The sequence below is a fragment of the Emydura macquarii genome, unplaced genomic scaffold, assembly GCF_026122565.2.
Source record: "Emydura macquarii macquarii isolate MOO-44397 ecotype Brisbane River unplaced genomic scaffold, CSIRO-AGI_Emac_v2 contig_1230, whole genome shotgun sequence".
Classification (NCBI taxonomy): Eukaryota; Metazoa; Chordata; order Testudines; family Chelidae; genus Emydura; species Emydura macquarii.
This window is the reverse complement of record NW_027131367.1, coordinates 13,081,716-13,106,686: the sequence shown is the minus strand read 5'-3', so window position 1 is coordinate 13,106,686 and position 24,971 is coordinate 13,081,716. Positions and strand designations below refer to the sequence as shown.

Here is a 24,971-nt window from a genome sequence, read left to right as displayed (position 1 = left end):
AATTTAGCCAGCAATACAAATGCTTCTGCACCATTGGAATGCTACACAAAGGAGTGACCGAGGAAAAAAGCCTTCCTTTTTTCTATGCTCTAGTTGTTGGTTGGGGCATAGCAACATACCACAAAGAAGTTGCTCATTCTCCCAACCACAGGGTGAGAACTGATAGCAGCACCTCTTCTACTCTACAAAATACAAGGCAGCAATAATGACAGGGATTCTCACTGAAAAGCACAGTGTGTCTAGACACCACTGGGCTGGTTCCAACAGCTATACCATTGGGCTATGGAGGAGACTAGAGAGTGGTAGAGGGGCACTCCACAGCAATGCCTAGTACAGACACATGTTCCTGATAAAGAGGAAATTTCATTAACACAGCAGGCAAAAGAAGGAGAAGCGGGTATAAATCTCTAGAGATGACCAGATGGGTCCCTGAAATACTTGTGTGGCCTGTTCAAGCGCTAAATCTCAGAATTGGAACACCTTCATTCTTTTGTGACAGGGTCAGCCTATATGAAGTGAAGTGCAAGTGTGCAAAAGAAGAATCTTGTGGACAAGAGTAGGAGGTTTAAGAAGGTAATGAAAGGGATGAGGGAAGTGGAGGGAAGAATGGTAAAAAAGGAGATATCACCAAAACAAACATTCCTGCATCTGATGGAGGCCCCTAAAACACCAAGTAAATAGCAAAGCATCTAGCACACTGCTGATACTACACAGGCACATCATAACAGGAGTGAGGGACAATACCTATAGACACATAGACAACATTTCAGGATCTCAGATCAATAAACAGGGGAAGAAAGTCCAGGAATGAAGAGGAGAAGGAGGGAGAACTATCTTGAGCTCATGGCAAGGACAGTTTTAGGTTTCCACAGCAAAATCTACCATTACACACTCCTGTCCATCCACCCCATTCAGTGATCAGCATCTAATGAGCCAGATTTCAAATATACTAAAGCAACCGTCACATTTTTCATATGGTACAACAGACAGCTTTTCAGCTTCTGAGAGACTGATCTCTTCAGCCTTTCATCACCTGCAGGAGTGCTTCCAGCAAGGAGAAGGAGGGCTGAGACTCCACTGGTAAAGAAGTCAATGTGTAGAGCCCTGCAAATCTATGGATACCCACAGAACATTTTTCTAGATAGTGGATCGGATGCGGATCTCAAAGGCAGGGAAGCAGCTGTCTGCAGCTCATAGCCTTTGAGGCTGCTTCCCTGCCTTCAAGATCCAGGGCCGAAGGCTGGCTCCCAATCACCTGTTTGGTGACCAAACAGCTGATCAGTGGCAGATGAAGGCAAAGGAGCTGGTCACCAAACAGCTGATTGGTGGCCTGGGGGTGTGGTGCAGATAGACATAAAATATGGAGTACAGACCATGCATTAAATACACATTGAGTCTGGTGGATGCAGATCGGATGCAGATCCACTATTTTGTATCTGCGCAGCGCTCTATCAATGTGCTGGTGAGATGGCTAGTCCAGTAATAAAAATCTCAACACTCGCTTCTTCAATTGCTAGGACTAATCTGCTGCCACATGGTCATGGGAGTATGGACAACCTCTAAATATTCCCTCCATACCCAGTATAGGGCTCCCTCTAAAGACATGGAAAATTAGATCCCACATCACAACAAAAAGCAAATATTAGTCCCATATCATGCAACTTCATTAGAGGGCGGCACCTTCCCTCTCCCACTGCATACTTATGCAACACAGAAAATAGCCAACTACTTTCTTCACTGACCCAAGAGACCTGGAAAACATACAAACATTTGTAAAGCACGTGCCTCTCCGCAGCTGACCTCTGCACTGTCCTATTACTGCTCAGTCTAGCAGCAATGATAGGAGCCAGGTAAACAGGGAATAACTACAGCTCTTAGACACAGGGATGATATAGTGTCTGGCCCGGGGCTGTAATCTACAGAGTAGTTATTAAGAAAAACACAGTGCAAGAAAAGCAAGGCATTCATGATTTTACTTTCTAAAGGACACTAACAGGCATAGATGGAGGCTGGATGGAGTGCTGAACAGAAGACCCAGTGACTTCATCTTTCCTCTGCTTTCAGTAAATATCCTCAATCTCTAATTACAAGTCAGTTTGGCCATAAACAAACAGCAGAAAGGGATAGCTTGAGTAGACGGAGCTGCTGCCCCACATAACCAACTCATTGGGGTCTGCAGGAATGAAAGGGGGCTAAGCAGGGGGGATGAAAAGCAGCTCAGCAAAATGAGGAAGCATGGAAACACCAGCCCTTCCCTGTGTTCTCCAGTCAGTGAACCTGCTATGGTTAGGTGAGGGGAAATAAGGAAGGAGTTCCTCTGCTGCAATAGGGCTCTCCTCCTGCAAAGCCTAGCAGATCACCAGCTCCTGTCACATTGGGCAACCCACAGTCTCAGGCTGCAGCCCCCAGGTACAGGCTGATCTATGGGCTGGTTGAAGTCTAACCAGTTGCTGAGGATCTTCTAGATTCTGTAGGAAGAACGATTGGTACATTGCACCTCCTCTGGCTTACAGCAAAGGGACTCCCCTCGCACCTCACAACCTCTCCTGTGAGCTTCCATCTGACAAATCTCCTGAGAGGGAGGGAAGCCTTCTCTTCCTGTAATGTTTAGCTGCTCCTGTGAATCCCCACCTGGTCATCTCTGCTCCCTTCAGCCTACACTGAGCTGCACCTACAGCTGTCTTAAGTTGCAACCTCTTCCTTAGGCACCTGGAGGCCCACACTTTATACTGGTAGCTGAAAGCCTGACCTATCGCATCAATGTGGCAGTTGGACCAAGTAATCCACCATCTGTGCAGTCTCCCTCATACAACCAATGAAATTGTTGCATACAAATTAGCTGTAGAGTAAGGGTGATGATTGGTAGAGTTACGTCTAATATAACCATGGTGTAGGACTCCTGGCATGGCATAGATATGTCTCATTGTGGCTGTACACCACACCAGTGTAATTTGTAAAGTCAAAATGGTGAAGTCCTTAAAAATTGGATGGTAACAGACAATGAAACACAGTGATAACTAAACCTGGTGATATTTTGAACATCACCTAACTCTAACCCAAAAGATATTCTAGGCTTCAGAGTAACAATCCTGGAATTTTATTATATGGATTATACCCTGCGATATGTAGTCCAGCCATAGAGCACAGCCCACAGAGAATGGTGGTATGAGGTATCCAAACTACAGTTCCCATGAGCCACTGTGGCAGGTCAGGTGAACACACAATAATGTTGAACTGACCCAAAAAGAAATGTTTAAATTTGGTTTGACCTAATGAAATGTTTTGATTTGGGTTGAACTGAAACAAAATACTTTCATTTCAATTTTCCCAATAGAAAATTTTGATTTCTGCAGAAACTGCATTTTTCAATTTAAAATTATTTTTGATTGAGAACTCCTGACCAGTTAACACTAAAACACACAGCCATTCAAAGTGACATTAAAACTGTCCAATCCAGACACTATTCTCCCACCTTTTACCATTGTGACGGATGACATTTTACTTGCTCATTTTAAAAAAAAATATGTAGTCACCCAAGGCGAGCAGAATTTTGCCCAGCTCACTGCATGTGTGCGCACATGTGTGAACGTATTAAGACACCCTCCCCAACATTTGTTTCTATTATCTTTTTTGATGGACAGAAATTGCCTTTTGGCTGAGCTTACCTGTAATGAGAACAAAACCATTAGGCTTTCCTAGAACCGTTAAAAACTTACATGCTAACATATTTATTTGTTGCACCAAGCAATATATAACAATGTTGGGCCAAAAAGCACAGCCGCTAATTTATAATAATCATCTTCCCATCTGCTTCTGCACGTGTCTACATGTCCATCTACAGCCCAATCCTGCAAGGTGCCAGATGTCCTCTTTCCCCTTTAGATTCATGGGGAGCTGAGGGCACCCAGTACCATGCAGAATAAGGCTACTTAACTATAAATGTATGTGCAAATACAAACACTTAAAAAAAAGAGAAAGAGAAGAACAGAAGACTCACTAGAAACAGTCTCCACAGGCTGCAACTCCATTTCTAAGACACAGTGAAGGATGGGGCAGCTCATTTTATACCTCATAGCCTGGCTTTTCCCAATCCTGGATGCACACAGTACATTTCCATTTTTGCAACTCTTTGATTCAACTATTTTTCAGATGAAAAGGATGGGAGAGAGAAAATGGGGCAGCAGACTATTTTTCCCTCTTTTTGAAGGCTATTTTGCATTCCTGTAGCAGAAACAGGGAGGCTGTTTTTAATTTAACACTGACATTTCGCAGGCTATTAATCTATTTCATGGATCAGAGCCTTCTGAACACAGGGAGAAGAGGTTACTTTATCAGACTATAGGTCAGGGCCATCCCTCCATGTCTATCTGGCCCACCTGACTCCATCGCGTCCCAACGCAGGGCCCTAACAAGGACAGAGAGACATCCTTCTCCTCTGGCAGCTCTAGCCAACTGAGCCAGGACTAGGGATGTAAAAGCCTAACAGTTTAAATGGCAATCAGCTGTTTAAATGTTTTAAACAGCTGATTATGTTTAAACTGGGGTGGAGCCGCTGGCGGGCTTGGCTCAGCTCCCCACCAGTGAGAGCTGCCCAGCTACGGCTCTGCGGCGGAGGAGCCACAGCTAGGCAGCTCTCTCTTGGCAGTGAGAAGCAGAGCCCAGCACAGCTCCCTTCCTCCCCCCATGTTTAAATGTTTAAACATTCAATTTTTAGAATGTTTAAAGGGATTTTTTTATTTTAATGAATTTTTACATCTCTTGCTGGGACTCCCTTTATACTTCCTGACCCGCCCTTCTGCTTCCAGCAGGGCAGGTGTTACTGTTCTGGTTCTGCCCACCTGGGGGTGGGTAGGGTGCCCTCCCTGTCCATCTCAGAGAGACGTCATGTCCCCTCGCTACGTAGACATATTTGCATTTAATACGGCAAGCCATATTATTGGTTAGGAAAGACACAACATGGCCCGATTGTTTTGTCCCATCACAGAGGCCGGCATCACATACAGATACACTTCACTGTGAAATTTCCTATGGGTAACATTTTTTATTACAAACTAGTGTTGGCAGAGGGCTATATTTTTGTTCCAGTTCAAACCCTTCATCGGCACACTAGATCTCCCTGTCTGACTGCTGTGTTAGTGATCAGATTGCATGCAATGGCAAACCCACTCTATGAGATTACAGATATATGGAGGGCAAGGCCAATGGACAGGCGAATCTGAGCAAAAGTTTCACATCACTAACTACATCCCTGGTATGTCCATACACATTCCTAGGGAACACACAGATACTGCTGAAACGAGCTCTGATTCCTGGCTCCTGGCAACATGATCCCTGTTTAGTGACCTGGACTGTAAAACCTCCTGACACACATATACTCCACAGTGAACAGGAAGGATAATTTTTTGGTTAAGACATTGGACTAGGACTCAAGAGGGCTGGGTTATGCTCTTGGCTCTGCCACAGATTTCCTCAGTTCCCCACCTATAAAATGGGGATAACAATCCTTTCCTGTCTCACAAGGGTGTTGTGAAGATTAATACTTTCATTATGAGGTGCCCTGATACTACAGTGATGAATGCTACAGGAAAGCATAGAGAAAATAAATACTGATCTCGCAATAAGGCACACAGGTCCACAAACATATCACATCTCTGCAAAGATGGTTGCTTTCAGCATTTAACACTCAGGGACAGGTGCTAGAAGGAGCACTGGGTACAGCTATTAACCATTGTTTAAGAATCATGTGTCATGAGTTTGATGGCCTCAGCTTAGTCAGTAGTGGCCCCAAATCCAAAGAAACAGACAAAACCCATAGCAAGCTGCATATTGGTTCTATCTGGGTGCATATGTGCTCAGCACAGCAGTGCCCCGATTAATATAGAGCACAAATCCCTATCCCTTCTCCAACAGAAGGAGCAACTTGAAAGGCAGTCTGGATCGCTCCCTGTCCTATAGCAAAAGAGCTCCTATGCCTTACCTGGTAACTAGGAGGCTGCAGAAGCTCTGGGGTTGGAAGCTGGCTTTGAGGTTCTCTGCTACTCAGCACTAAGAGGACCCACAGATTGACCCTGTGAACCGACTCAGCAGCATTAGTGGGGATCTGTGAATCTACAAGAGATCTGCCCAGAGCAGCACTTACAGGGCCTGTAAATCAGGATTGGATCTTGATGTAAACAGATTCCAATTTAATCCAGATAATGACGTTCAAAGAAGTGTTTTTAAAAGCTTGCTTTAAAGCAGCGAGTTAGATGCCAACCGACATGATAAACCATTCTGCACCAATAATGCAAAGCCCAGCACTTTCTCGCTCCCTCAGTCACAATCGCTCTCTCTCTCTCTAGTGGCTATTCAACAACAAAGAGGGAAGAAACAGCTCCCCAGGTAACAGTCCACTTTTCATCAGCACCTTCTCCAGTCTGTCCCTTTGGTCCTGTTTGCAGCAGCAAATCCACGAACCTAGTTACCTATATAGCTCACAAGGGTGCTTGGAGGGTTAGTGAATGTTTGTGCTATGCTTTGAAGCTATATTGAGCTATGTAACTGTTCAGCATTTATTATTATTAGCATGTTTCCATTTACAGTATTTCCCTAATTCCAGAAAGGATACCAGGGTCCAAATTCACTTTGGCCTCAGGGGGAATTGCACCCCTTTACACCAATACTGAAATTGGTCCAAGAATTGTTAATCTACCTCCCTCTGGAGCAGGTGATGAGAAGAAATTCTCCAAACTTCAGCACATCTGTCACTGTCCTCTTTGTTTCCTCCCTATCTCCCATTCATTAGCTAAGGACTTTGAGGACTAAGTCTATAGTACAACCTAGCAGGTCTAATGCAAGGCCCACTTTTCAGGGTAAGGGGCTTTTGGCAACTCCATAGTTAACTATTTAAAAAACATGGATAAACTTGAGTTACTGAACACAGGGGCAGCAAAGCAGGACTCAGTAGCTCAGGCTGTGTTTGATCCCTTCAATTAATTTTAGGTTAAGATCTTCAGTTTGATTAAAAGCTTCTTCCCTGCCCTCCTCCCGCCCAAACCCCATCACATCTAAAGCCCCCATTCAGTCCTCCATTTCCTGCCTTAGGCTCCTTCCCCAGACCCTCAGGACCCTTCATGCACCATCAGATCAGGAAGGCTGCAGGGGAAAAACAAGCCATTTTGAATTTAAATGTTATGGGGGGGGGACTTACTTTGCAGCATTTGCCTTGGTGGGGCATCCACAGATCTGCCTGTTTAAAGAGCATCTGGGCTGAATCCCTGCACCACTTGGAACCTTCAAACAGCAACTTCCAGTACTGCTGCCCTCAGCGAAAGAGAGCAAGAGAGAGGTGGAGAGAACACACGCAGAGCCCAACGCTGCAGAGAAAGAGACAGGAGCAGCAGAGTGAAGCACCAATCTGCTGATTAATTCAGCCTGTTTCCAGTCACGCTGCAGTTCCAGCAAGGAGGCGGTGGGTGGAGGGGGGGAAGTGAAGGGGAGGGAAAAAGAAAAGAAAGTTCATACAGGATCATACCAGATGTCTGTAAGAATGGAGCTGACACAAAATATACTACAGGGGGAAGCCAGCAATGGCCAGAGTGGTAAACTAGAGAAAGATGGAAAAGACCTATCAAATCCTGTCTCCCCATGAGTGTGTTTATTGGAGACAGCAAAAAAAGAGATGGCTTAATCCCTTGGGGTTCAAGTTTGATTTTTAAAAGTTATTATTTAAATGATTCAAGGAGTTTACAGGCCTGATTTGCTGAGCTGAGCTGGTGTTTCTCTCCCTCGCTCTTGTTCCCCAGCAGGGCTTCCCAGCAGCACTCAGGATGGGGAGAGCAGCAAGTGCCCCTCTAAATATCAAATATTCATAGAGAGCCTCAGGAGCTCAAACAGAAGGTACAATGCAGGTTATGAATAGCAGCACGTTGTGCCTGAGGCTTGCCACATACTGAGACCTGGTCATTGGCAACGCAGGGGGCAGATGGAGGGCACGAGATTAGTGGATACAGAGAGCACATGCAAGAAGCCCATCATGGCAATGGAATTGGAACACGACTACAGGGAAATGGACAAATGGACCTTTGGGATGACAAGAAGGAGCCTATCCCATTGCCTCACTAATCCTGTCACACAGGAGGGCACAGGCTGCACAATAAAGCTCTGCTTCCTAACCCATGAATGGCCAAATGCTTTGCCCTCCATGTCAGTCGCAGGCATAAGTAATGACTGAACCCTGGTTTGTTAACATCTTACCCTGAACTCCAGATGCCTAAATCAGCATGTAGCCCAGAGCACCCCAATGCCAGCTGGTACACAGTGGTCATCACAATATATACCCAAAAAGCAGCATGTAATATAATAAAATCATAGAATATTAGAGTTGGAAGGGACCTCAGGAGGTATCTAGTCCAACCCCCTGCTCAAAGCAGGGCTAACCTCAGCTAAATCATCCCAGCCAGGACTTTATCAAGTCACAGCTTAAAAACCTCTAAAGATGGAGATTCCACCGCTTCCCCAGGTAACCCATTCCAGTGCTTCACCACCCACCTAGTGAAAAAGGTTTTCCTAATATCCAACCTAGACCTCCCCCACTGCAACGTGAGACCTTTGCTCCTTGTTCTGTCATCTACTGCCATTGAGAACAGCCTAGCTCCATCCTCCCTGGAACCCCCGCTTCAGGTAGTTAAAGGCTGCTATCAAATCCCCCCCTCATTCTTCTCTTCTGCAGACTAAACAAGCCTAGTTTCCTCAGCCTCTCCTCCTAAGTCTTGTGCTCCAGCCCCCTGATCATTTTTGTTGCCCTCCACTGGACTCTCTCCAACTTATCCATATCCTTTTTGTAGTGGGAGGGCCCAAAACCGGACACAATACTCCAAATGTGGCCTCACCAATGCCGAAGAGAGAGGAATAATCACTTCCCTCAATCTGCTGGCAATGCTCCTACTAATGCAGCCCAATATGTTATTAGCCTTTTTGGCAACCAGGGCACAATGCTGACTCATATCCAGCTTCTTATCCACTGTAACCCCCAGGTCCTTTTCTGCAGAACTGCTGCCTAGCTCGTCGGTCCCCCAATCTGTAGCTGTGCATGGGACTCTTCCGTCCTAAATGGAGGATTCTGCACTTGTCCTTGTTGAACCTCATCAGATTTCTTTTGGCCCAATCCTCCAATTTGTCTAGGTCACTCTATATCCTATCCCTACCTTCCAGGATATCTACCACTTCCCCTAGCTCAGTGTCATCTGCAAACTTGCTGAGGGTGCAATCTACCCCATCCTCTAGATCATTAATGAAGATGTTGAACAAAACCAGCCCCAGGACCAACCCCTGGGGCACTCCGCTTGTGACCGGCTGCCAGCTAGACATGGAGACATTGATCACTACCCGTTGAGCCCGAGGATCTAGCCATCTTTCTATCCATTTTATAGTCCATTCATCCAACCCATACTTCTTTTAACTTGCTGATAAGAATACTGTGGGAGACTGTATCAAAAGTTTTGCTAAAGTCAAGGTATATATCACGTCCACTGCTTTCCCCACATCCACAGAGCTGGAAAATTAATAACTCACTGATCATTAATATTGTTGCATGACAGATGAATAGTAAACCCACATGATAGATATGTGCTGCAAATATGTTCTTAAAAGGTACTTGGCAAGCAGTGCCTAAGCCATGCCTGTTCCAGACAAAGAAACATGGTTCCACCTGCTTGAATGTGAATGTGTGTCTGATGTAAATTAGGCAAAGTGTGACCAAAGACAAAGAAAAGCACATTTACATGTAAGGTAAACAAAGCCATCAGGAGAGCAAGTGAGGAAAGATGACTGCTTAATCTCAATAGGGGATGGAGACTGCAACCCAGGAAGTCTTCTTGCCTCTTGAAGTAGGGTCAACAAACTTTGGGAAGATACCACAGCATCTACCCCCCAAACAGGAGAGAGACACTTTGTCTGGGCTTACTTTTCAAAGGTTTACTGAACTCTAAAAAGAAAGGGGAGCGAACCCCATAGTTATCCATCACTTGAGGGACTAAAGTGGTCGGAGCTCTTGAAATCACAGAAAGTTAGATCCTTCAACCCAGGGTGGAGGGGGTGGGTTGAAGTCTCTAGGAATGAAGTATAGTAAGAAACCTGTTTAGGCAAAGACTGTAACTTTATGAAATTAAGTTTTAATCTTAGAAGCATATTTTTACTTTTATTTGCTTAACCCTTTCTATCTTTAGTCCTTATACTTGGTATCATTTAAACTATGCCTTTTTGTTTAATAAACTTGTTTTACTTTTACTATAAACCAATTCAGTGCTTTGATTAAAATAAAGTGTTTGTCAAACCCAGGTTAAATGAATGAGTTGCTGTTCACTGTCTCTTTAAAGGAGCAGCAAACTCAATAGCTTCCATGAGTGTTCCAGGAGAGTACTGGGACACTACAGGGCAGAAATTTGCAACAGGAGGTGTTGGAGTCACCCAGCAAAAAGTAACTGTGTGGTGCAAGCCAGGGGGTGACCCACATGCTTGTAGGCTGGCTGTTGGCATCAGATCTGTGCCATAGCAACACAATATTTAAAGCACCCAGAGTTGCACAGCAGACAGTGACACAACCCATTACTGGTCTGAGTTGAACCCCAAAGTGTCACGAGCACCAGCAAAGTCCTCCATTTAAAATCGTAAGTGCAGAGACCATTGGTCCCATGTTAAGAACCAAATATACAGGCAGAGACCCCAGATGATCACATAGTATCACCAGTTCCCAGGGCTCACTTGATTATTGGATGATGAATGAAGCACTTGCTTACCTGTTCTGTTCATTCCCTCTGAAGCACCTGGCATTTGCCATTGTTGGAATACAGGATACTAGGCTAGATGGACCATTGGTCTGACCCAGTATGACCATTCTTATAGCTCTTCTCTCTACATTTGCACTGAACCACATATTTGTATGTAAGCTTATAAATATCTATGGCCAAAGTTGAAGGAAAGCAGAAAGTGCATTGGTGTCATTGCAAAAAAGAGAAAGTTGAGTAGAGGTGAAAGGAGAGCCTACAACCCTTCATCTTTCTCCAGGGCATTTTGTTTCCTAGACAACACCATCTTAAACTGCACAAAGGAATAAAGAGACTTAAACAGCACAATTTCTCTCCCCTCCTCTTTTCAGCACACAGTTCCTAGCAAGTAAACAGCTAAAGCCAGCTGCTTACCATAGCTGGAATGCCACAAATGCAAGGAGTGAAAAAACAGATGATCAGGATTGGGAAATTCTCATACACCCAACAAATACAAGATTTGGGAAGTAAGGTTGCATTATGCTGTCTGCAGGATTTCTTTAAACTATTTCCACAACTCTGCATGAACACTTTTTGGAGCCCCAAACCATTGCAGCTAGAACAACTGTCAGCAGAGTTTTCAAGAACAATACATATATGCTTAGTGTTGAGTCAGAACCTTAAAATGACAGAGTGGGAGAAAACTCTTTTACCTTGCTTAGGTCTTAACTTTCTTCCAACTCTGCTTGGCTCTGCCACTCCAGGCTTCAGTAGCAAACCCAAGATAATAGAAATAAATTAATTCTACTATTCTTGTTGTACCATATTTTCTAGAGATCACTATCCTATGGCATGCCACACTGGATAACTATCCATCATACACATGCATCCCTCCTTCATTGGATGGATGCCAAAAGATATCATCAGTTGGCATCAGAAGTTGTATCTGGGCATCTATCTATGCCTCAAAAGACGGAATTTATCTTCAAAGGAGCAGAAGCTGCGACAAGCAAATCTGAGGATAAACCGGGGGTTGGAGTAGAGGACAAGCAGTAAAGGCAGATTCAACTTGGGACACAAGAGAGAGAAGCCTGTGAAACAAAGATTGGTTTGAAAAGAAGACAAAAGGTTTTAGAGATGCTGCAGAGCAGAGAAAGGACGACTAGAGGTATAGCTGAAGGTGCAAAAGAGAATAACCAATAGTCAGTACATAAGAAGGGGCATATGAGACAGATGCTCAAACAGGCTGTTTTGGGGAGAGAAAATAGAAAGAGAGGGGGTATGAAAAATACCAGACGGGAAGGGGAATGATTTGGCTCAGGGGATTGGTAACTTTTACTTGCAGATGCTGGTTCAAATCCAGCCCAAATCAATAACAAACATTAAATTTTAAATAGTATTTTTCTTTAGTAGATCTCAAAGTGTTTTACAAAGGAAGTCAGTATCATTATCCTATTTTACAGATGGGGAAACTGAGGCACATAAAAGTGAAGTGACTTGCCTAAATTCATCTATCAAGCCAGCAGCAGAGCCAGGAATAGATCCCAGATCTCCCAAGTCCCAGTGGGTTGCTCTAACCACTAGGCCATGCTATCAGCAATGGAACCTCAGGACCATTGATCAGCTGCTCACGACCACTTCTGTAAAAAATAAGCAGGCTATCCCAGTCCAGGTCCTGATGGCACAAGGATCTCTGAAACTGCCAGCAAGAGCTCCAGTTGTGATGTGAAGAAGCCAAGGAACAGGGATGGAAACTGAATTCCCCTCTTCCTGTTAGAGTTACCCCTACAGGTCAGGATTGAGGCGCATTGGCAGGGCAGTGAGGAGGTAGGGAAGAGTTTGCTCTTTGTGCTGGTACATGCACTGTAGATGTTGGAGTGGAGAATCTGGCACCTTTCGCCAGCATTAAATTTCACCTTAAAAATGCAAAGAAAATTAACAAGAACTAAAAGTCAGGCAGAGAGGAGACAGAACGGGAAAACTGCATATTTAAATTTAAGAGATTTTTGGTACCACTCATGGGATACTCTCTGCCTTGCTCTGCAGTGTCTGATTCTGGCACAGAATGAATCCAGCCCACACCACACTTGAGAAATTTTGATTTGTCAGTCATTCTTGACAATGGAATTGTATTAGCTGGCTGAGGGTAGAGGACAAATCTCTTACCCTTCTGAGTGACAGATATCCGTGCTGCAGCTGCACTCAGAGCAGGTTTCTTTGTTTTAGGAATTCTTGTCAACACCACACTATGTGTTTTCCAGTGTAAAAGAGACACCATCAACTAGATTTAAAGACTAAAATTTAGATTTTGTTTTTAGTGTTTTAAAATAAACCTAGCAGGCCAAATTTGTCACTGGAGTTTCACCATAGATTAATTTGACCCCCTCCCAACAAAAACATTTATGAATCTTTCTAATTAAAATTAAAACTGGGTCTGTCTTAAAGGATTGAAACATTGACCTGCAGTGCTGCAACTACAAAAATCAATACCAGAAAATGAACTGACTACAAAAAGGAGTGGAACTAGTAGTCTCTTCTCAGCTTCCAAGATGAGTGAAATGCAGAAAGAAGTTTGAGAGCATCAATGATTAATCTTTCATTTTGCTAGTGAAAATATAGATAAGGAGTATTTTTTAAATCCAACTTTCTTTTACCAGTACTTTTAAAAGGGAGAAGAGAAGATTTTTAACAACTCAGACGTACCACCTAGATTTTCAGTGAAGCAGGATCTCTTAAGGCTGATTGGAATTTGTAAGTGGAGTGCACCCCAGCAATCCAGCAGTACAATAGCAGAAAAGGAAGCCATTCAAAAATATGTTACACCACCATTTGCTCTGCTCATGGCCTGGCAATTTGATAAGCTTGTCCTAAGTCGGGCAATGAACAATGTCACAGGCAGGAGAAAGAGAAGACAGGGTAGTGTGAAGGCTGGTAAAGATGCTAAAGTTCACATCACACAAGATGGGGTCTAGGAACAGCAGCTGAGCACAAAGCTCCCAAACACAAGTGAAAGAAAGGGCCAGGTTGGTTACTATGCAGAAGACAGAGTCAGTCCTAGATTCTAGTCTCTTTCTCTAGGCCAGTAAGAACAGTTCTAAGTAAGAACACGGACTTTCAGCCCATGAAGGGAGATCAACCAATAGAAACTCCACAGATCAACCACTAGGTTCATCAGAATCCTGTTCAGCCCTCATTGGATTGGCTGGGGTAGATCCTAGGGAGAAATTAGGAGTCCCTTGATCAGTCCTGGCACTTTATCAGCTGCAGAACTCTTTCACAACTTTAAGTTCCGTGGCTTGGTGTAGGGAAAGAAGCAAGGGAGTGGAACTATTTCCTGCAGTGACAGTTGTCCATTCTGGGGGCGGCAGCAAGGAAGGGCTTACATAACTATTGTGACCTATTATACTGTTTGAATGACAACAAGAGGCTCAGGTAAAACTCCTGGGCTCCAAGCATCAAACAGCAGTGTTACCATGAAGAAGGTCACTTGTCTCAAAGCTAGATATGGACATTCTGAAGCTCAGCATGTTCATTCGCACAGACAGCAGCATCCAAAGTGCATATCTAGAGCTCAGCTGTCCCATAGCAGAGCTAGTGTTGGAGCCGGATAGTAGCTTGAAAGGCTTGAGATAACTGCACATATAAATTGCTTCTTGTCTTAAACTGATTAATACCAGAGCAGTCCAGGGCACCATTAACAACAGAACAAATAGAGGTTTACTTTAATTGTAACCTTACCTCCACAGTCTTACAGCAATTTAAACTGAAAGTCGCAGAGTTCAACAAGGTTCTCACCCAAAATATACTGGGAAGGTCACAGGTTCAGGCAAGGGCAAAGCCCAGCCTCTTGTGGTCTCATACAAAGTAACACCACAACTCCAGCTAACAAAGAATACACCAGTCTCAAGCCAGTGCAAGATATAGTGTGAGATACTACCCACTTCTTGTACCACTTGTGTCTGTATTAATGTTGTACAAAAAGTCTGTTTCTCAAACTATTATCTAACAAGCTTATTATCTAATAAGCAAAAGCCAGCCATGGTACTGGAAATACTGCAGAACATGCCCAGCAAGGGAAAGGGTTGCATGCAGAGTAAAATGGAGGTAGTTAATATGATCTGGCAATGAAAAGGTTACAATGGTGGGGGAGGGAGGTGAGGGAGGGGAGGGTGGAAAGAGGTTGAAGTCAGAGTAAGCATTCTCTCTCAGTAGCACTAGTTTAGAGCAGTTGTACACATGATCTTCTCCAGCACTGGTCTCAAACTCAATCTCTCACCCCAACCAGGGCCCAGAATAGGGCATACATCTGTTCACTCTCTTGAGTGACAAACACATTTGATACTCAGGTGGCTACTGAAACCCATGTATAGAGTAAGTGGCCAATCGAGTACTGTCTGCTGCTCTCTCTACTCCTTCCTAGCATCATCATCTTGAATTTTACCTCAAAGAGGCAGCAGTGCATACAAGGCCAATGATTTTCCATGAACCACAGCAAATATCCCTTCAAAACACTCTGCTGCACCTACCCACCATGGAGGCCGGCCTGCCTGCCTGTCTCTCTCTCCTCTTTCTTTAGGATTGGAAACATACTAGGTAACAAGAGGCTGGTTACACACAAAGCGTACATAGATATTAGTCAGTTTGACAGTTACAAGGTAGATGTAGAAATAATATTGCCCAGCTACCCCTGGCGGGAGGCAGAACTCTCCAAGAAGCACACACACTGGGCAAATTTAATCCAGGAGCAGGAAAATGCTACTCAGAAAAATAAATGGAAAACTTCTCCCCACAATCCCACGCCCACTTTACAAAAACATTCTCAGTGAATTAAACAGTCTCAAAAGATGCCAGGTTAAGTATTCAGGTGACTGAAGCCCTCAGTTTATCCTCAGGATAGGATAGGTATCGCATAAGCAACAGCACATGCTTCCCCTACACTGTCCCACTAGCATGCTTCAAACCTAGCCTTGAGAGGACTATTTCTAGAGATGAGAAGGGAGTTTAGTCTCTATGGCCCATTCCACCCTACACTTTTCTAAAGACTCCCAACAAGGGAGCCAACTGAGATGTCAGTCCAAAGCAGAGGACTGCAAAGCGTTACAAAGGGATCTCACTAAATTGGGTGACTGGGCAACAAAATGGCAAAATAAATTAAATGTTGATAAATCAAAATAATGCGCATTGGAAAACATAATCCCAACTATACATGCTAAATGATGAGGTCTAAATTAGCTATTACCACTTAAAGATTCTGGAGTCCCCTTGGATAGTTCTTTAAAAACATGTGCTCAGTATGCAGCAGCAGTCAAAAAACCCTAACAGAACATTAGGAACCATTAGGAAAGGGCTAGATAATAAGTAAGGCAAGTTTTATTCATGGTTATTTTTAGCAGAAGTCCTGGATAGGTCACGGACAATAAATAAAAATTCACAGAAGCCCGTGACCTGTCCCTGACTTTTCTTAAAAATAACCATGATGACAAAATGGGTCTGACAGGAGATGAGAGCCCGAACCCTGCTGCAGGAGAGAAGTAGAGGGGTGGGGTCCAGCACCCGCCCCGCCCTGCCCTCCCCCCTGTGGAGGCTTCGAGCTCTGGGGTCCCTCCACTACCCAGGGCAGCAAGGAGCTGCAGGGTCCCCGTCACCTGCAGCAGCTGAAAGTTGCGGGGTCCTGGCTCAGAGCTCCAGCCTCCCCCCCACCACAGCTCAGAGTTGGGCTCCCCCTCCACTGGTGGCAGGGAGCTGCGGGGTCCCGCTGCCACCCATGGCAACTTGGCACTCCAGGCTCCCACACACCCCACCACGACTTGGTGCTCCGGGCTCTCCCTGCCACCACTGGCAGCAGGGAACTGCAGAATCCCCCTGCTGCCCAAGACAGATCAGAGACCTGGGTGCACCCTGCTGCCTAGGGTCTCCCTGCTGCTGCTCAGAACTGCAGGGGGCCCCCCACCACCAATGGCAGCTTGGAGCTCCAGGCTCCCTCCGCTGCCAGTAGTGGCAGGGAGCTGTGGGGTTCCCCTGCCGGCTGCAGCAGTTGGAAACTGCAGCAGTTTGGAGCTCTGGGTCCTTTGCCTCTGGGGGCTGTTGGGAGCTGGAGGGGGCCCCCACCATCTGTAGCCGCTGCGAGGCAGGGGGCCCCACTGCCACAGCTTGAAGTTCCGGGTCCCCGCTGCTCACAGTGGCTGGGAGCTGCAGGGCCCTCATCAGCTGACAGCTCCAGCTCTGCCTATTGGGGCTGAAGGGGAAAATGTCATGGAGGTCTCTGGAAGTCACGGAATCAGTGACCTCTGTGACTGACTCACAGCCTTATTAACAAGACAGAAAATACCATAATGCCACCATATAAATCCATGGTATGCCCACACTTTGAATACTGCGTGCAGTTCTGGTCTCCCCATCGCAAAAAAGACATATTAGAATTGGGAAAAGTACAGAGAAGGGCAACAAAAGTGATTAGGGATATGGAACTTCCATATGAGAAGAGACTAAAAAGAGTGGAACTGTTCAGCATAGAAAATAGACTATTAGAGGTGGGATATGACAGAGATCTATAAAATCATGAACAGTATGGAGAAAGTGAATACAGAAGTATTATTTACCTCTTCACATAACACAAGTACTAAAGGTCTCCTGATGAAGTTAATAGGCAGTAGATTTAACACAAACAAAAGGAAGCACATCACACAATCCACAGTCAACCTGTGGAACTTGTTTACAGGGAATGTTGTGAAGGCCAAAAACATAACTGGGTTCAAAAAAGAATTAGATAAGTTCATGGAGTATAGGTCCATCAAGGGGTATTAGACCAGATGGTCAGGGACACAACCCCATGCTCTGGATGTCCCTAAATCTCTGACTGCTGGAAGCTAGGACTGGACGACAAGGAATCGATCACTTGATAATTGCCCAGTTCTATTCACTCCCTCTGAAGCATCTGTCACCGGCCACTGTTGGAAGACAGGATATGGGCTAGATAGACCATCGGTCTAACCCAGTATGGCCATTCTTATGTTCTTCTGCCTGACGCTGGTAGTCTCCTAAACAAGAATAAACAGCCATTAAACTCAGACTGCAACCCATGAGCTGACGAAGAAATGAGAATATCATTTTCTTGATAGCCCTCTACTCAACAGGTCTACTAACTCCACAGAAGATCACTTGCCCTAGTCACATTGCATGTCAACCATGTAGAACAGAAAGTATGAGGCTGCTGGTATGAAGGGGACATCCTCCTGGTATCTCTGGATCACCCAGTGGTGGACTCTAGTTATCAGAGACAAGCAAAGGTCCCCTTAACTATGTAGGAGAAAGACCATCCAGCTTTAGCAACAACTGTAGATTACTCCACATACTAATGCAAAACATGCAGACTGAAGTCAGACAGAAACAAACCAACTAGGGATTCAGAATGAATCTGTTTAAGATGGGATGGCCTTTATTGGGAACCTACCTTACACTTCTCCTTCAGGTCCATGGCTGCCCGGTTCTGTAAGCATGCCCAACGCAGCGTAACCACCCCTTCGGGGGAGAACCTCTCATAGGTGTGTACAACCCTTGGTTACTCTGTTATCACAACACCATCTGTGGAAACAAAAGGGGCAAGCGTCACATTCTTCTCCACTCTCTCTTTAAGGCAAGTGTACAATGAAACAGATTGAATTCAAATGACAGGAAAGGGATGTATGAGAAACTGGGAGTAGAAGGTGGTTCTAAGTTGTGCCCCATTAGTTTGCAGCCCCCCACCCAAGTGGGTTTCATCAGTTTAACTTCCAAAAAAGCTGTCGGCACTAGATAAATTAAGTTCCCTGAAGAGCAAAATAAAATTAATGCAGCAGCCTTGACGCATATTCTTGCACATATCCAGGAGAACTGCCAAACTCTACCCCTAGCAAGAAGCTGGATTCCACCAGGTGCTCCGAAGACAGCAGGCTGAAATGCCAGCCAGCAGACGTGTGATCGGACCAGGCTGTCACCAGAGGCCATTTGTCTTGCTATTTTTATCTAACCGGGGCTCGGTCCAGATAATCTCTAATGAAGCCTGCAGTAATGACTCTTCCATTTGCTGAAACAACACATCAGATCCTTTTTGACAAGGCTATGCTACAGGGCTAAACTCAAATCAGACCCATCATTAAACAAGCCAGAAGGCCTAAAGAATGCCTCCAGATCACCAGGGAATAAAGTAGCAAATTTTATTTTAGCAAAACTGGGATTAACTGAGTTATAGCAGGAGCCAGCTCTGGGACTCACTTTCCCCCTTACTCTCATAGAATCATAGAAGATCTGGGTTGGAAGGGACCTCAGGAGGTAATTTAGTCCAATCCCCTGCTCAAAGCAAGACCAACCCCAACTAAACCATCCCAGCCAGGGCTTTGTCAAGCTGCACCTTGACTTTCCGCCCTACCCTAGTCTATAGCTTAGCCCATTTTTCACAGCAGATGGATTCTGCTGATCCCAATGGGTTGTCTCTCCCTGCGATCTTCATGTACAGCACTGTAACTAGTTTCATTTGAACACAAAAGGAAACCTCAGCTCCCTTAGAAAGCAATGTTCCCCTGGTGACTATGACCAGACACATGTATATGTTATTAGGGTGAGTGGCAGACACCAATAATTTGGTCAATTTAATGTACACTCTCAACACATATGTACATCATGTATCATTTGAAAATGTGTTATGTTTATTTTAAGACAAGGTATGATGTGAAGCTGTCAAGTGGTGCAATTAACACAGAAATGGAGATTATACCATGTTAAAATGACCACTTTGAAATATATGCATATATATTGTTTTTGTTAGTTTAATGACTATGTATTATTTCAAAAAATAAAATTGGATTTCTTTGTGATCTCCAAGCATCACAATAACAATCTAAAGGTAAAACAAAAATCTAATAATAAATTTGTACAGATATCACTGAAATGTAATAGACCTGGTGACATTTCTAGTCAACATCATTAGTGTCTTGTTCTTCCTATTGAGAATGTGGGTTACCAAAGTCTTTGTTGCCATAGCACACACACAATTCTGTGCAGGAAAGACTGTTGACTACAGAAACAGTTGATTGTGCAGGGACCTCTGCTGGTGCAGACACAAATAAGGTCTTATAGACGCTCCAGTGTCCTGGGGCCCTTGAAGAATACAGGAAGTAGTTCTAACACATTTTTCCATCCATGTTGCAATGATGATCCAATATCTGGTTTGCCTATGTGCGAAGACATCCAAATCTTTGTTTGCCAAAGTTCTCTTTTGACATAGTCTTCAAAACTGTCCTCATGTGGTGGAAGTTTGGCCAGTGACTTGTCCTTTTTCATGGCTAGATTGAGGCAAAAGCAATTCAGGTCTCTGTGGGCCTCCTTTTCTTTCTCGCTTTGGTCATACAGCACTACTTCCTTCCTGCAGAAATTGCAGTTTGTCTGTCACTCTCCCCACATCTGGCAAGATCTCTGAAGCAGTAAGCGCCTTTTGTTTTGATGACATTAAACACGGACTTTTTCCCCGAATACCAAACAGGGATGACACAGAGTTACACCCTGTTAATGTGCACATAGCAGGAAGTATGTTGCAGAATTCAGGCTTGAGGTATGTAACAAACTGGGTGCACAAGTATGAAGTGACACGTCAGTAGTGCTGGTAATTGTGCCTATTTCAATCCATGTTATTTTTGGAAAGCAGTGAACAGCAAGGACCCAAAACATCAGGTGACCTAATTACTACGGTTCCTTTGACACCTAGAGACCCAAAAGCCATATTGGCACATACAACATGCAGAAGCATCCTTGTGACCACTTCCTCTTCAGTACCATACAAGTCTTGGGCTTCTTAAACATCTCTGCTGGTGATGGATTTGGTTACTTCACCTTTCAAAAAGTCTACAGCATGAAGGAATGTGTAGGTGTGCTCCTACCTCTCAGGTGCATTTTGAACCATATATTCACAGAGGAATTTTACAAGTGATGCCTTGTTGGATGCCATGTTTAGAAACTTTTTCAATGGAGGCACAGGGCATCCACCAATCACCTGGTATTCCTTGCATCCAATCTTAGACCCCGTCTGGCACGTCTTTCCGCAGTTTTCACAGAGTTACTTTTGTCATATCTGTCAAAGACTTCGATTACGGACTTAACTTTGTCAAATCCTTTTAGGATCTGCCTCAAGGACTCAGCAGCCAATTCATCAAATGTGTGGAATATGTCACCAGCCATCATTTGTACGATAGCCATGGCATTTCTGATATACACTGTGGTTTCTTTCTTGCATGCTCTAAGCTCCTGGATTCTTTCAGCTTGAGCTTCCAGCTGATGCCCTAATACAGCTTTGTTTGTTCTTCTCATTGCTCCATCATCATGGAGGAGGGACATAGACCCCGGTCCTACTGGGTGACTAAGAACAGTTGCCATTGAAACATCATCTCCGCATTTTACTAAGGACAGGGCTCTACAGAAAAAAATTTCTGGATAGATAGCTGCTGTGATTGTTTCTTCCCGACAGACTTAAATTTAGTCTTCCTGGCCATATCAGCAAATGATCATGCCAGATTTCTTGACTCGGCAGAAGAAGCAACGTGACCCATCAGAATTAAGGGAACCACTCACAAATCTCTCCATTTGTTCTTCACCAACATCTGCTATTTTCAGAGAGACTCTTGTACAGCAGATGTTACATGCAGTCCAGTAGATTTATTGATAATGCACCCCTGGATGTGATTCAGGGTCAAATGGGTTTGTCATGTTGTTGATGATATGGTTGGTAAGAGCTGTAACATGCTCTTCATCCCTCTTAAGTACAGAGGCAAGGCCTTGTCTGTGGACTCTGTCTTCAATATTTCATGTTAAGCAACTTCTTTCTCTCAGTTTTTGCATATTCATAATACAAAGTTGTGTATTGTCATCTCTAACACTAATAATAATGTTTACATAAGTGTCATTACATTTAAAAGCTAGTTCCTTGAATATTTCAAAGGCTAGTACTGCATGTGTAGGCAATTACAAATTAAAACCTTCTACCAGGAAGGCAAGATGCAGGAAGACTAGAGCTACATGTATGTAGAGCCCTGTATGGGTACAAATATGTGGATCCGAATCCGATCCGCATCCACAAGAACAATCTTCTATGCAACCCGCAATCCACCCTCCCTCTTTTAGATGTATCCGCATCCACACCGCCAATCAATTGTTGAGCCCCTCCAGATGCCCCAACAGCTGATCATCCCCTCCCTCTAACAACTGATCAGCTATTCAGCCCTGGCTGCCGCACCTAGCTGTTCCAGTGGTGCCTAGGGCTGGCAGCTGCTCCAGCCATGCCCCAGAAGTCCCGGAAAGTTAATCCATGACCATCTGATCTGCAATCCGCAAAAAATGTTCCACAGATATTCACAAATATAAAGCAGATATCTGCAGATTTGCAGGGCTCTAACTGTATGTACAAAAGCTTACAAATGGAGAAGCATTACATTAGGAATTCATGTACATTTATATTCACCCACTATGCAATATAAACTATGGGCATGCAGTCTACTGCTACTGGTGCACAATGTTCAGTGAGAGACTAACCTGGACAGCAAATTTCAACTGAAAATATAGAAAACTGTTATAATCACTTGTGATATACTTTGCCAATTAAGAATATGCAATGTGAAAACATTTCATGTCAATATATTGCAAAATGTATATATTCACCATTTTTGCTTAATTATTTCTAAAAAAACTTGCCCACACAAAACCAATAAAAATCTTTTAGTACACTGCCATTTGGTCGCTTTGACCAATAACCACCACAATAAGGTGTTGAAATGAACTTAAACAGGAAAAATTGTAGTCATAGTCATGTAGCAGTGTTTCTGGAACTGTGCAAAAAAATGACATTTTCATTTTGGGAACCATTGTTTCACCTCGCCCACGGGCTTACGGCACCACTTGATACCTCATCTAAATGTATATAAAATAAGCTATCAAATGTTATATGATGTGGGTGTGTGTAGAGTGGGTACCTTACACTCCAAAAATATGGCCCCTTTTGGAGAATTGCCACATGCCTAAGTGTTACATATACGCATTTCCTCTGATGCAGATATCTGCATTTGAGGTTGCACTTACTCAGTTCACTTGCTTGGGATGAACTGTTCAGTGTGTGTAGGACAGAAACCATCTGTAGTTACTTTTGCTGTCTACCTTCTGACTTGCACATCACCAGAATTAGCCAGCAGTCTGGACTCAGCCAATTTTCTGTTCTGTGACCCTCACATGCAAAGAGACAGTAAGAGAATGACACTATCTTCTCCAATTGCTCAGTCAGCTCTGCCAGGCCAATTAGCAAGTGCAATGAGAAGATCACAGAAACTTACTGGAGCATAACAAATAAAGAGGGACTGGGAATGGGAAGGAGGCACATACACCTTAGTATGCCTCTATATAGCAAATTAATGCTTTGATATCTTACCCTTAACTCAGGGATCACTTCAGCACCAGGGAAGGCAAGAGAGGATGGATTTTTAAAATGAAGGAAAATGGCAACTCAGAATGAAAGACTCTGAGAAAGTTCCAGAATTCTTCTTCCTATTTGCCCAAATAGGAGACTCATGGCCTTGACTAGCAACAACACACTCAGATATCTGGAAGCCAAAGCCACAAAAGCAGAAAGTGAAGAAAATATTCTGAATAATCTCTGTGCTAATCCACTGCAGCCCAGATCATTAGCAGTGATGGCTCAACTCTGCTCTGCCCCTCCAGTACCATTTGAATGGAAGGAGGTCATGAAGAGAGACAGCTGTGCAGGAGACAGCCTGGCTCTCTACTGCAGTGACATTCTGTTTCAGGCAGCAAACTGAAATGTGATCATGAAGGCAAAACATGACACTCCCAAAGTTCAAAACACATTGTCTTGCACGTGTAGAAGCATCATTCTAAGATCAGTGCAAGCATCTGTAGTGCCAGGGTGCAGGGAGGGAGGCTCTCAACAGTGAAGTTAAACACACACCAGATTGGTTGGAAGGAGCGGATACTCTTTACCTACATAAATCTAAATAAACGTCCACCAAAAACGATGAGTAGGAATTCTGAATGATATCTCCAAGCTATCTAATCATCTCATAAAGGGAGGTCTAGACACATAGGGTTTCCCCAAAATCTGAACTGACCTGATTTGAAACCCATCATCAATTCAATTTCTCCCTCCCCCAATTTAAAGTGGCAAAAACAGTTAGGTCCTAAACACATCAAAGGCGGAGCGATGAACCCGCATCATTCTTGTGCCACTCTGGATAACCACAGCAAGCAGATCTTTTCACAGCACAGCTATGCTTTAAAGAGTTTGTTCACGAAGAGTCAAAAGTTTTGAGCATGGCTAACGGTAGATAGTCTAGGATATTTTATGATGAGGACAACTGAAACCATGGAGGAAGTCTGGATATCTCGTCTGCCTTTTCTGGCTAGATCAGTATTTGAATATTCTAAAATGTAATTTGCCTGCATATAAAGGCCTTGTTTTTCAAATACATATTCTGTCATCATAAACAGTCCCCAATTTGTTTGCAACATTTATGTGGTATCCACTAAAAACAATGTGTGTATTACAGGGGATCTTGAGATACAAATAGTAAATATAACTTCACAGAATTAGGGGTTCACACACACTGTAGCTTCTGTAGGCCAAGCTCACTGCACACATCAGGGGCTCCTAGCATTCCTCTATTTCTCCCATAAGCTTCCTGTGTGCCATCTTCCCATCCCCTTCCATTTCAGGGACTCCCTGCAACTCCACCCTGCATTTCCAGCACATACCAGTGGCTTTGTGGCCTAGACCCTCAAAAGTATTTAGATTTCTAACTTCTATTGATTTCACTGGAAGTTAGAAGCCTAAATACTTTTGAGTATTTGGGCCTGGGTCTCCCCACCATTCCCTTTTCAGCACATGCCAGGGGCTCTGTGTCCCCCCTGTGGCAGGTCTGAAAGAGGTTAACTTGCAGTGAGAGGTTCAGTTAGCCTCCCCCAGGGGCACCTGCACTGGCTGTTAGACCTGGATGCAGGATTTAAAAAGAAAGGAAGAAGGGGAGAAAAGTAGACAGACTTCTCCAGGGGGTGAACTTGAAACCAGAGTGAAGACCGGGGTCTGATGACCCATAGTCTGCCTAACCCCCGAGTAAGGAGAGGAGTGCATCACCCTTAGATTGTGGGATTGACTGAGGCTCGGAAACCTGTGGTTAACAGGTGATCAGTCTAGAGCAGCAGAAC

General features: G+C 44.2%; 1 protein-coding gene across 3 annotated transcripts in view; it reads right to left on the bottom strand.

Moving 5' to 3' along the window:
- TMEM94 (transmembrane protein 94) overlaps nucleotides 1-24,971 on the bottom strand; it is a 79,389-nt gene that overhangs the window by 46,777 nt on the left and 7,641 nt on the right. For 2 of the 3 annotated variants that reach the window (XM_067547541.1, XM_067547543.1), the window contains exon 1: nucleotides 7,190-7,232. In XM_067547541.1, coding sequence (XP_067403642.1) covers nucleotides 7,190-7,216 — 27 coding nt within the window. In that variant the 5' untranslated portion in view covers nucleotides 7,217-7,232. Of the gene's footprint in view, nucleotides 1-7,189; nucleotides 7,233-18,192; nucleotides 18,324-24,971 lie in introns of those variants that run through there. The other variant, XM_067547542.1, reaches the window with a different exon arrangement.